The sequence below is a fragment of the Strongylocentrotus purpuratus genome, unplaced genomic scaffold (assembly GCF_000002235.5).
Source record: "Strongylocentrotus purpuratus isolate Spur 01 unplaced genomic scaffold, Spur_5.0 spur5_scaffold_4, whole genome shotgun sequence".
In the NCBI taxonomy this organism is placed as follows: Eukaryota; Metazoa; Echinodermata; class Echinoidea; order Camarodonta; family Strongylocentrotidae; genus Strongylocentrotus; species Strongylocentrotus purpuratus.
In genome coordinates this window covers 35,093,266-35,107,229 of record NW_022145610.1, presented here as the reverse complement: position 1 = coordinate 35,107,229, position 13,964 = coordinate 35,093,266, and the positions used below count along the sequence as shown (strand labels likewise).

Genomic DNA, 13,964 nt, shown 5'->3' with positions numbered 1-13,964 from the left:
ATGGAATGTAATTTGCATAGGCAGCTCGTACAGGTGTGCGAGCTAATTCTGCCACGGAGACCAGGGCGTGGCATGAATTAGTGTGTAATTGAATCATTCTAGCTTGAACTTTCAACGAGACAACTTTTATTTACAATAAAAGTGCGTTGTGTCATGTAGTGTTATAATATGACTGTGTTTGAATAAGGTTTTCCAGAGTTTTTATGCTCGTTGAGTTTTATCTCTGGTTTTTTATCCTGGACCATGATAGGTCCGGTTTCCAGTGAAGGAAACGGTTTCCAGTGAAGGAAACGAGAAGAAATGTTTGTTAAACATTCATACTGAATAAACGGTTGGCTCTCAGTAGTCGTTGTCAGGCTATTCCACAATAATTGAAGTGTATTATTGTGTTATTTGTGTGTATTTGGAGTCAAGAGGGATGACAGACGAAATAATATGTGAGATTATAGGACAGACCCATTATGCATGTGCAATGATCAGGATGGATGCACCTGTAAAATGTGATAAGCTTTGTTAGGCATAATACGTTATAGCACTCTTTTGTATAAATTATGTCCAAAGTGCTCCCCTGCAGGAAAAATGTGCAGTGATCACAGACTGAGGAAGATTGTTCCAATCTGTAAATAACTGTCTACTTTACAGGAAGTGTACACCGAGATCGAGTCTTTATCTTTGCTTGCGAGTGACTTAAAGCACTTCAGGAAACACTTTAAAACTGCATGGAAGCACGTTTTAATTGCAAGGATGCAATGTAGGAAACACTTTATTTCTGCAAGGAAGCATTACAAATTAAGTGAGACCAATCCTTGGTGAGACCAAAAAGGTATTTTGTGGATTGGATTCTTGCTCAATTAAATAGAGCCTGGAAAACGAAGCAAAACAAAAAACAGTTCGGCCACCATGGGATGCGGTCTATCGTTCATCGCCGACGATGACGTGAAGTCTTCACATCACGAAACAAACCAAGATGACGACTCGGAATTACGTCATCGACCACCATCGCCACGCGATGCCCATGATATCAACTTAAATCGTATCAAGACCATTTCCAAGTCAGTTGCGATTGATGAAAAGCTCGGTGTGGTTCCACATGAGAACGTGGATGAGCCCGGTAAGTAATACTTGCATGATGTATTGATCGATCATTTTTAGGTTTATTTAGGTTATTATTATTTTAATCAGTTTAGTGCTTAAAATCGTTCAAAGTGGTTTTGTTAAAAACCAGGGGCGACAGAGCGTCTTCCAAAGTGTGGGGGGGGGGGGGGGGCACCAACAAAAAGGGCACTTTCTGAAAAAGGGGCACCTACAAAGGGAAACATCAAAGTGAACATATACCATTTTAAGACATTGCATGGTATATACCCGTTTATACAACGTTATGATTGTCATTACACCAGGGATGACTTCAATATTTGTTTCTCTCTTTACGCGGGTACAAAATACTGCTTAAGCAACATAATTTTCAGTTGGGTGTGATGGTCTGAATACTAATTTTCGAGCGAGCGAGCAAAAAAAAAAAAAGATTTTAAAGGACGTAGTGCGAAAACTTACATCTTATAAAGAGGACAAAAGCAAACCCTGATCAGTTTTAAGCACAATCTAATGAACAAAGACTGAAAAGTTCTTTAATAAGTTACATAATAATTATAACAACGTTAAATGCGAGCAAACGTAGCGAGCGAGCTCTAGGGAAAATTAAAGTAAAAGGGGCTCTATAAGTCGTTTTGAATTAGGAGTGCATGTTTTATGAAGAAAGAAAAAAGTAGGCACTTACCAGAAGATGAAAAAGGGCACGTATGAAAATGTAATAGGGACACTCTTTGCAAAGGAAAAAGGGCAGTTGTGGAAATAAAAGGGGCACTTATCAGATTTTCTGATCTTATGAAAAAAATTGGAGGGGGTGCGCTTATCACAAGGAAAAGGTTTAATAATAATAAGGGGAAGGGGCAGTTCTTACAAAGAAAATGGGCACTTGTCCTATCACTCCTATGTAAAAATGGGCACTTTGTGGTTATCTAAAAATGTGTGGGAGGGGGCACTGTGTTCAAACTGATATTGATAATGGTCTTATATTGTTTAATGAAAGTTGAATTTCATTTCATTTCAGATTAATTTTATTAGTTTACGAGTATGTACATACTGTAGTAGTATACAGATGTAGACCTACATAATAATAGGTCTATAATATTCAGATTACACTAACACGTATTACTGGAACTCCCTGGTAAGCAACTATTGTCGCATTGTGAGCCCTTTCAATTTGATACAAGCAAAAAAAGGGGGCCCACAGCTATATACCGAACAACAACAAGAACTTATAGATTTGAGAGAGAATGCATATGAGACTGAGAGTGAGGAATGAACAAAGTCACAGAAGAGGGAATAGGAAGCTTTTTACCCTTGGAGCGAAAAATAACACATTTGGTCTTTTGAACATTCAACAATAACTTATTACAACAATACCATGCATACAGTTTCTGAATCTCTTGATTCGCAATTAGTAATAAATCTTCAGCCTTCTTATCAGCCAACAGCAAGCTGGTATCATCAGCAAAAAGTGAGTATGAGAATAATGTTGATGAGTGTATTATATCATTTATATAGATCAGAAACAACAGGGGACCAAGAACAGAACCCTGAGGTACACCATATTTAATAGAAGCAAGTTGAGAATTAGTACCATTCACCACAACTAATTGTGTCCTGTCAAACAAATAGCTTTGGAACCAAGACAATGCTACACCACGTATTCCATAATGCTCAAGTTTCCTGAGGAGGATGCCGTGGTCAATAGTATCAAACGCCTTAGATAGATCTAAGAATATCCCCAAACAATACTTTTCTCCATCAATAGCTTTTATGATATTACTTAATAAATTAAACACACCCATTTGTGTGGAGAAGTGCTTACGGAAACCACACTGCTGAGGAATCAAGATATTCTTTTTAGATAGAAACTCATTTAAGCGTTTATAAATTATTTTCTCAAGAATTTTAGAAAAGATTGGTAACAATGCTATTGGCCTGTAATTAATGACGTTTTTACGGTCAGATTTTTTATACACTGGTACTACTTTAGCTACCTTGAGTTTATCAGGAACAACTTCCTGAGATAAAGACATATTCATGATTTTAAAATAAATAATAATAATATTGGCATTTATATAGCGCTCTTACAGACATACATGTGTATCACAGCGCTTTACAACACTACATTACTTAATTGACATTGATAGCAAACAATAAAATTACGTACACAAAAATATATAAATTCAACTATTAAAGAGAAAGGTTTTCAAGGAACGTTGAAAGATAGCGAGAGAAGGAGAAGATCGTACAGCCTGAGGGAGATTGTTCCAGAGACGTGGTGCGGAAACAGAAAAAGATCGATCCCCAAAGCGTGTACGACTCTTTGGAACCGAGAGCAAGGTTAGGTCGTTGCCAGATCTCAGACCATGCCTTCCTGGTTGATGTAATGAGAGAAGGTTTTGGAGATAGGAGGGAGCCATTTTATGGATGCACTTGTAGGTCATTGTGAGAATTTTGTATGTGATTCGCTTTTCTATTGGAAGCCAATGGAGCTGACGAAGGAAGGGAGAGGCATGGTCATGCTTCTTAGCGCGGAACACCAACTTTGCTGCTCGGTTCTGAGCTCGTTGCAGGCGATTGATATTTGACATAGAAATATTACATAGAAGAGAATTGGAATAATCAGTCCTAGATGTGACGAGAGCACGTACAGCATGCTCACACGCGGACTTGTCTAGGTAGGGTCTGATCCGAGCAATATTAGATAGATGGAAGTGGAGCGTACTAGAAAGTGATGACACATGGTGATTCATTCTCAGTGAAGAATCTAACACCACACCAAGGCTCCTGACAGTTGTTGAGGGCTCGATGTCTGCATCACCAATTGCGAGGGTAATGTCAGACACCAGATGACTGAAGTGAGGACTCACAGCAACAAGAAATTCAGTCTTTTCGCAGTTCAACTTAAGCATATTTACACAAGGGATCAATAAAAAGGTGAATGCACTCCTTTATAATTCTAGGTGAAATATCATCAGAACCACTAGATTTAGATGGTTTCAAGGACAACACAATATCGATGATCTCAGATTTTGAAGTTGGTTTTAGAAACATTGACGCATTATCATCACACTGTTTCATATAATCTTGAAAAGATTGTGGTTCTTGAGGAATGTCTGCACTGATTTTCATGGGTAATCCAATGAAATATTTATTAAAACTTTCAGCCTTATCCTTAGCAGAAGAAAGAAGTACTCCATTAAAATCCATCTCTTGAGGGATCGAGTGAATGCCTAGTTGACCGACCTAACAATTCATTGATATGAGACCAAGTTTTCCTAATATCATCTTTAACACTGTGGAACAAATCATTGTAATATTTTTGCTTGGCTATACGAAGAGTATTAACCAAGACATTCTTATAATCGATATATTTCTTTTTATTCTCAGCTGTTGGTCTCTTGACATAACTACCATAAAGCTTATGTTTATGATTTATTGTTTTCAATAAACCACGAGTTACCCATGGCTTTTTACATTTACTTTTTATCGATACTTCAATTAATGGGAAACATAAATTATATAATTCCAGAAATATTTGTAGAAAATGTTCATATGACTCATTGACGCCTTCCAGTGAAGGCAGAGCCTGCCAATTAATTTCAGCTAAGTGTTGCTTGAACCTTGAGATTCTTGAGTCTGCCGAAGTTACATAAATGGCTTTCTATAGGTCGTTGAGTAGATTTTGACGGGTTGTGTGAAGGTTGCGTATACAATAAAGGATAATTGTATACAGCTGTGTTTTGGCACTACTACTGGTAGTGACTACTAATAGCTCTGCTGATGTGTCCAGCATGGGAGAACACTGACTTTAAGAACAGCGCAGGCGCAGACTCGAAGTATTGAGCATGCAAACTGCTTTAAGGTCTTGACGCACAGATGATGATAGGGCTGGGCAAGTTGCAACAGGGTGTTCAACATCGATCCTCTCGCTCTGCGCTGCATGCCCGACACAGACGGCAGTAGTCATCAGTTGCCTTCCCGATCCTGACGTACAAGCCTGACTTGGGTCAGGTAGACTTTGCAGGAGATCTGGGCTCGAATGGTGATAGCTGACCTGCGGACTTCGATGCATCGGAATAACAGGGCATTCATATGCAAATAGCTAACATTTGCGTCGGGGCTTATTAAGTTAATTATTGTCACCAATACACCATTGAAAAAAACAGTTCCAACCCGAATCGAAGTCTTGCTTTTGAGCTTAAGGGGTGCTTTTAGACATTAAAACTAATTATTGTTAATGTTGATATCTATTTACTTATTTATTGAACTCTCTTTTTGTACATTATTTCAGTGATGCCTCCAAACAGTTCGTGCTCAACGCGTTACTTGGTGGCCTACCTTGCGTGTTTAGGATTCCTCACGGCATTCATGGGAAGGGCCGCATTGAGTGTGAGCATGACGGCCATGGTGAATAGCACAATTGACCACGAGCTTTATGAGATGAACCACCGTAACCAGTCTTTTGATTTTCAAGTGTGTAAAGCAAATGGTCCAACGAACGCAAGTGCTAAGGGACAGGTGAGTATACGAGTGTAATTCCCATAGCGCAGTTTGGATTTTCTTTAAATGACTAAATCTATCAGCATTGCCTCTTCAAGTTGCATGGCACCAATTAATCTTTCACCCTTTCATAATTTAAAGGTAGTTGTCCCTTTTGCAGGCTGAAAATATAAAATTATGTAAATCCTATTGTTAACAAGAGATAATACCCACTAAAAATTCCTCTTAAAGGTACTATAATATTATGTCCCTTTTGCAGCCAACCTCAAATTCTGTAGAACTTTGCAGGAATTATGAATATGTCATATGTTCTATCTGTGAAATTTAAACGTTAGCAGTGTCCTCATATTCAAATTATGCAAGGAAACCCGTTTACTTGCTAGACTTTACTGTCAAACACTATTGAGTGACTGACTGACTTGAAAAGAGTTGTAAAGGGTACATGAGCATTTGTCTACATCAATAACCCACTTCTTGTGATGGCCAAGATTAAACTGATTGAATCTTTGCGCAGCATAAAACGTATGACCATTCGGTACAATTGTCTGAAAATCAAGACTATTACTTTTGGGCTCTATAGCCCTAAAGTCGATTTGACAACTAATAGTCGTTATTTTCCCACTTGAAGACATTTTCAAGCCCCACTTTTTTTAGGGAAGTTCTAAATTAGTATTATCTTTCAAATGCAGTTGGAATTTAACTTTTTCATTTTTTTGGCCTGCAAATGGAACATAGTACCTTTAAAGGTAGTTGTCCCTTTTGCAGGCAGAAAATATGAAAGTATGTAGGTCTAAATCCTATGGTTAACAAGAGATAATACCCACTAAAAAATCCTCTTAAAAGATTAGAACTGGTTATTGCCTCCATGTGGAATTATATCAACCGTAAGGAATTTGAAACGCGTTGCAAACATAATAGGACCTAAGCCTATAACTAGAAGGTAGTTTTGTGCTGAGTAAAGACACGATGGCCCGTATTCTGAAGTCAGGTTTAACTTTAAACCTAGGTTTAAGTCTAGTCTAAGCCTCGTCTAACTCTTAGATTTAAACCTAGGTTTGACATTGCGTTTCTGAAGTCGGGTTTAACTTAAAGGTACTATATGTCCCATTTGCAGGCCCAAAAAATGAAAAAGTTGAATTCCAACTGCATTTGAAAGATAATACTAATTTAGAACTTCCCTAAAAAAGGTGGGGCTTAAAAATGTCTTCAAGTGGGAAAATAACGACTATTAGTTGTCAAATCGACTTTTGGGCTATAGAGACCAAAAGTAATAGTCTTGATTTTCAGACAATTGTACCGAATGGTCATACGTTTTATGCTGCGCAAAGATTCAATCAGTTTAATCTTGGCCATCACAAGAAGTGGGTTATTGATATAGAAAAATGCTTCGAAAGAGATTTTTTTGTGTCGAATATTTTGAATTGAAATTATTAAATTTGCAGCACGAAATCCAGCTATAAAAAAGCCTTTATCAGCTACCCTGGAAGATGGGTGAGTTGTACTGAGCATGTGCAGTAGAAGCAGACTACATCTCCATGGTAGTTACACCTTGGTTTAACTTTAAACCTGGGTTTTAGACTTAAAGCTGGGTTTAACTAAACCTGGCTTTCAGAAACTGAAAAGATACTTAGACCTGAAGTCTGGCTTAGTTAAACCCGGGTTTAAAGTTAAACCTGGGTTTAACTAAACCTGACTTCAGAATACGGGCCATACGTTTAAGTTTGATCATTATAAAAAGCGGGTAATTGATGTGTAAACATGATAATGTACCCTTTACAGCTAAAGCCCCTTTCACACCGGGCCATACGTATAGTTTCGTAGTGTTACGTACCGCCTACGTCAAGTGTATGCTGGCCTACATTATATGATGAGGGACGCAAAAATTAAACACGTTTGATTTTTTTTCACATACTTTCGGCGTAGACACTAGACCCCAAAAATATGCATTTGTTACGCAAGTCTACGTAACACTACACTACTGTACACCATGCCTCCGCAATAATACGCTACCCTACGCCAGTCCGACAAAGCAGTAAAAGCGTATAAATTAATTGAGGCTTCCTAGATCCTATTTGCGCAATTAAACAATAAGCAACCGGTGTGCACAAACGTAAGCAAACCTACGTACCCTTTGCGCCAGGCCTACTTAAACGTACGCGTCCGTACGCCAATTGTATACGCCGTAGGTACGTGGTGCCTTTGCACAGGGTACGAAACCATACGCAATCGTACGCCAGCCTATACGCATAACCTACGCATAACCTACGCAGGTATACGCCGAAGCAACATTTTTTTCATGAATACGCAGCCTAATTTCGGCGTAGTCAGTACGCCACACTACACAACTCTACGCAGATCCGGTGTGAAAAAGAATTCTTAAAAGTTATCTATGTTATTACCCAGTTTTTTAAAAAGTCAGTCAGTCAATCAACAGTGTCTGTCAGTGAAGTCTAGAGAGTAAACGGTCTTCCTTGCATAACTAGGTCACTTAGAACGTTTAGATTAAGACAAATCACAATGTATATTGTATGAATGAATGTGAATGGAAAGCAATGCAGCAAACATGCTGGTTTGTATACGGAAATATGGATGAGAAATTCAACTCTGCATTGTCAATTTAGAAACGTAAAGCTTATTTTCATTAGATTATTTATCAACTATTGATTGAAAAGACCGGAGTTAAGAACTATTTATTTAAAAGAGACTGAAACATGAAACTTTAATTTAGTCTTCTGAAAAAATCTTCAGGCTGTAAACAAAAAATCTTATTTGTCCTTGCTTGCAATAATGCTCAACAAAAATCTGAACTCAAGCTAATAAAAAAAGAAACTATACATTATATCTTATTTTCAATAAGAGTTTGTTTTATTATTCATTTATTCTTTTGTTAGTATATATATATATACATACAAACATAATTAAACAAACACACATACATACATTAATTGATTTGTTTTGTAATCATTTATAACAAAACAGGACGGCCCTTTCCAATGGAGCAGTTGGACTCAGGAGCTGATTTTGGCATCTTTTTATAACGGGTTTCCATGGTTACAGCTTCCAGCTGGTTACCTTGCCGATGCAAATGGTAGAGCAGCGGTCTGGCTGCTAGGGTTTGGTTATGGTGTGTCTGCAGTCTGTACGCTTTTGACGCCGTTGGCCGCCCATCTCGGAGTACCTTTTCTAATGGCCACTCAGGTTGTTTCGGGTATTACACAGGTGCGTCGACGTAACTTTCCTTAAAGGGATAGTTGAGTTCTGTTGCTGAGGGCGCTACACACAATATTTTTTTGTGAGATAATGAAAAAATGAGTGGCAAATTTGAAAGAACATACAATTTAAATGACAAAATCATCTTTGTTTGATCAAAATCGGTTCGGGGGCGGCTGAAATATCCATAAATACAACAATTTCTAATACTTGTGTACCACCACAAATATTAGATAATTTGAAAAATCCATTGAAAAAAACGAAATAGCGCCTTTTACGTCGTATTTCAGCCAACGCCGATGTTGGCTTTTTTGTGTTGGTTATATTACGCACAACCAGCCGGCCCATGTATTGTTATTTTTAATTAAATAATTAATTAACGGTCACCGTATTTTTGTTGTTGAAAGTGGAGCTGAATTGGTATGATCGTATTGGCTAAATTTCACACCGCGGACCTTGTGATCCACAGTCCGGTGACATATCCACTTGACCACAGCACCTTAAGCTTAAGCTATATCAAGAATATGGGCCAGATGAACGACTCTAGAAAGTTGCGTTCACATGCTCATTTCATTCCCTCTAATTTGGCATGTTACGAAATTCTTATTTAATTGTGGATCGCAATGAGTGTCGATTCTGACAGACATAAGCGCTTTACAAGAACCAACTATTATTTTATTATTATTATCATGTTATTGTTTTTTTCGTTTTTTTTCTTCAACGCTTCGAAACAGGGTTGGACATTTCCTGTTTTCATTGCTTTAATGTCACGATGGGCGCCCCCTAGTGAGCGTAGCAGTCTTGTTGCTATAGGAACGTCAGGTAAGACAATAGCTATGTTTGCACGGCACGGTCGTAGGTTTAAACTTTAAGTTTGTGATAACTCGAAGATTTTAAAGACCCACTTACAACAACGTGGGCTCACACTGACCAGAAATAAAGATTGATCACTGTTTTATAAAGCAGTCGTACAAGCTGGTGAACCTTTAAGTTAATTCCGTCCTAACGGCCCGTTACTTCTGCTCTTATAGTTTCTGTTTAATACTTAGAGATAACTTTAAGTTCATAAACCACAAGTACGTTCACATGGTCCTTTACTGTAAAATATAATGTCGAAGTTTTCAAATTAGCTGAATATCACATGGACCTAGCTATTGGTTAATTTCATAGTCGTAGTCACCGCTTCTCTCTCCCTGTCTCTTTCCGTCTACCATTCTCACTCTTTTCAATCTTCCATCACTCCCTTTCTCTCTCTCCCTCATCCAACTAATGACTTATGTTTCCTTCTCCTCCTCTCTAATTCTCTATCGTCTCTTCTCTCTCTCTCTCTCTCTCTCTCCACTCCTCTCATCATCTCACTCCCTCTCTTTCGCTTTCTGAAGGTATACCATTGGGCCAGGTTATAGGGCAACCTGTTGCTGGTCTTTGGGCAAGCTCCGAGTTCGCTGGGGGATGGCCCTCGGCATTCTACTTTTCAGGTGAGTGTGGTACCGTGGTAATGTCACATATGTCTCTGGACTAGTAAAGATGTTTTAAAAGGAACGCTCGGCGTAAATATTGGGAGTGTGTATATTCTACAGTTCATATTCTAACACAATGTACCCAACTTTGGTAACCCCTGATTAAAAAGGCATAACCACTATGACTTTGAAATCTATTTCATGATGACGAGTTACTTGTTTTTCGTCCAATGATACCCTTATTCATATTATTATTCATATTATTTCTGCCATGTGTGACTGAGCACCAGGGTCTTGAAAGTGTTGCAAAAAATCGCCTTGTACCAAGTTCGGGCTGATGGAACGAATATGGGTCAGGCCATATGCATGTGCTTCTTTGGTCTTTAATCATTTCAAAAGTTAAATTATGCATCATGCTTCGGTACTTCATTGTTTAAAATGATGCAACGTATCTAGGCTTTCACGTAAACCTTGTTTCAATTCATAGGACAACCTCTTTTCCGCTGTGCCATTACGCATGCGTAGGGAGCAAACTGTGTTTATCTTGACTAGCGAATGAAAACCCAAAGGTTATTAAACCCAAATGCAAGAAAATACACATAATTAAGATGATAATTATCAAAGAAAGTGACACTAGACTTTCATAAAACATCCCATACAAACCATATCCATATTGTATCAATCAATGAGAAGGGTAACCTTGTCTGTTCTGTCCTTTAAATTTGTACCGTTTTAACAGGGACCCTGTGTGGAAATATTGGGAGTAGCCTAGATATTATACTCCTCAAGCATTTTTTCAGGGGGGGGGGGGTAGGAGGCAAACACTTGTAAAATAAGAATATACACTGTATATTCAACTTATTCATTTTGTCTTTAATGTAGAGTTTGAATAGAGACACTTAGCATAAACATTAACAAAATGTTCTACATCTACAATTGAAAAGATTTAAATGGCATTTTTAGGTGGAGGGGGCAAATCTACCGAGGGGTTATAGTAAAGCAAAAAGCATTTCATTGATTGAATTACTATATTTTGTCTCTGTGTGGTGTTTAGACAGGAGGATACTCTACAAACTACATCTAGTGGCCAACACTTGCTCACTTTTTTTTCAGGGGTTGGGGGTTTGTGGGAGGGCATTCAAAGGTTTCAACATAAACTAGACAAACGTAATGTATTTGTTATGCCTTGTTGCGTTTTTTTAACAGGGGCGCTTGGTGTATTGTGGTTCATCGTGTGGATGTGCCTTGTGTATCCTTCACCGTCCTCTCATCCACGCATCTCATCAAAAGAACGAGAATATATTGAGAAAAGTCTCCTTCATGAAACCAAGGTAAACACGCGACAGGGGCGGAGAACAAACGAACGAAATGAAGCAACCCCCCCCCCCCCAACAAAACAAGAACAAATATGAAGAACGGAAGAAAAAGTATACAAATGATTTTTGAAATTACCATATGACATCTAAACTTTATAATGGGGTGAAAATAACAGCCCGTTCCCGTATCCGCCTATAGAGGCGAAGGAATAAGCCCTAAATCTTCATAGCCTATTTTGAGTAAGCTTTTATACAGATTTTTGCATTTTCCTAATTTATTTTGTTGGTCATAATTAATATACCAAACTATGTGCATGAAAGCCTTTGTAATAGTAGGGCGTATGTATCTAAACTGTGTAGTAGGCTCCCAGTTGAAAAAGCGATATTAAATTTGTTAAGTGAAGAAAAGAATATCAATATCAATAATCAAAGCACACAGACACGATCTCAACTGCTTAAAAAAATTAAACCTTATGCATTACCAATTGAAACATACGAACATGACGATGAGATATTACGTAATCTGAATATGATTTTCTATTGGATGTATACAAGGATTTTCAAAATTGCCCTTGAGCTGATTTTCGATCAATAAATGCGATTGTGTTCACAGCAAGTAAATAATGTAATCTATATACTTTCATTCACACATGATCATATTTCTTTTGAAGAAAGCTGCAGTGTACCCGTGGAAATCTATGCTCACATCAGTTCCTGTACTAGCTGTATGCATCGCAGATTTTAGCCTTTTGTGGATCCTGTATCTCTTCACAACGAACCTACCTATCTACCTGAAAACAGTGCTTCAATTTGACATCAGACAGGTTATTACATTTACTTCCATTTACAAGTCATTGTAGGAGCTTATCCAGCATCACTTAAAATGAGAGGGGGGGGGGGGGGGGGGGAAGAATTCCCAAAAATACACAATATTTGTGTGGTAGTTGTGTGTGTGCGTGTGTGCGTGTGCGTGCGTGTGTGAGGTGGGTGTGCGTGTATGTGTATGTGCGCGCATTTTTATATGTTTGGATACCTAAGGTATACAAATTGGGATTAAGGGGCCGGGGTGCATGTCCAGGGGCCTGTTTAGAAATGCTCTTTACGAAGAGAGGGTGGATCGAGTCTATCAATACAGGAAGGTGAAAAGGGTGAGTGATCCCCTGTGTGCCATAATAATTGTTATACAAGATCAACTGCAAGTTGGGCCTTACAGGAGGGGAGGGGTGAAGTATAGATAAAGGATTTCCTTAAGATGAACACCTTTCCCCATTCTTGTTAGTCCTGTCAACCTTCCACAAATGATCTTCGTATTAAAATTAAAATACTAAATTCAGTTTAATATTTCTGTTTCTGTACATTATACGAAATATAAGCTGAGCAACACATTTGTGAAATCACAGATATAACTAGCTCAGTAGGTATTGACTAAGTGATACAATCTTTCTTTTCTTTATAGACGGGATTTTTAGCGGCAGTACCATTCGTGTTTTACTGGTTGGTTTGGACAGTTGGTGGAAGATTTACAGACTTTCTGATTGCTCGCACAAAGTTCAAGATCACAACAATCAGAAAACTTTTGACATTTCTTGGTAAGTGATCCATCGCGATTCCTTCCATAAATCAGAACTACAGGGTGCGCATTACATTCCTCAATCGAATTGCGTAAACAGAAGAATTTTGAAGTACAGAAAATTGGAGGGGGAGGGAGGAGAGGGGGAAGCAACGTGAAAAGAATATGCCACCCTCTGTATACCGTTTGTACCTTGTCAATTGCTGTTTTGCTATCCTCTGTACTTGCACTCTGTCAACAGCTTCTCTTGTTTTGCCATCCTCTGTAATGCTTGTACAATGTCAATAGCCTTTATGCCATCCTCTGTCCTACTTGTGGCCATGGGATACGTCGGGTGCAACACCAGCGTAGCCATGGTAACCCTCACTCTCGGTCTCTCCATCACCGGTCTGGCGATGTCTGGGGCGTCTATGTGCCAACTCGACTTCGCTCCACGCTACTCGGGCATCATCAGTGCCGTCGTCAACATGTTCGCAGCGACGTCGGGGTTCCTAGCTCCGTTGCTCATCGGAAGGTTCACTGAAAATCAGGTGAGTTATCCCTTTCGGGACAGCCATTCCACATGTTGTTGTTTGGCCCAACACCGGAGTGTTGACTCAGTCAGTAGAGCGTCCGCCTCACACCCGGGAGGTCGTGGGTTCGAACCCCGGCCGCGTCATACCAAAAGACGTTAAAGATGGGAGTTGCTGCTACCTTGTTTGGCGTTCAACAATGAGGAATAGAGGAACGTCGATCTGGCGCTGCTCAGTGGCTGCCGGGCTCACGATCAATTGGGCAAAAAGAATTTCCGTTTCGGTTTAATAAAATTTGGAGTGG

The 13,964-nt window shown here is 38.9% G+C and overlaps 1 protein-coding gene across 3 annotated transcripts in view; it reads left to right on the top strand.

Annotated features, from left to right (window-relative positions):
* The first annotated feature begins 599 nt into the window (after positions 1–599).
* Positions 600–13,964, top strand: part of LOC590947 (sialin) — a 15,008-nt gene continuing 1,643 nt past the window's right edge. Inside the window, exons 1-9 of one of the 3 annotated variants that reach the window (XM_790532.5) lie at positions 600–1,111; positions 5,384–5,610; positions 8,572–8,811; positions 9,537–9,624; positions 10,185–10,280; positions 11,469–11,593; positions 12,250–12,402; positions 13,035–13,167; positions 13,437–13,678. In XM_790532.5, the coding sequence (XP_795625.4) occupies positions 901–1,111; positions 5,384–5,610; positions 8,572–8,811; positions 9,537–9,624; positions 10,185–10,280; positions 11,469–11,593; positions 12,250–12,402; positions 13,035–13,167; positions 13,437–13,678 (1,515 nt within the window). In that variant the 5' untranslated portion in view covers positions 600–900. Of the gene's footprint in view, positions 1,112–4,884; positions 5,135–5,383; positions 5,611–8,571; positions 8,812–9,536; positions 9,625–10,184; positions 10,281–11,468; positions 11,594–12,249; positions 12,403–13,034; positions 13,168–13,436; positions 13,679–13,964 lie in introns of those variants that run through there. The other 2 variants (XM_011674189.2, XM_011674186.2) reach the window with 2 other exon arrangements.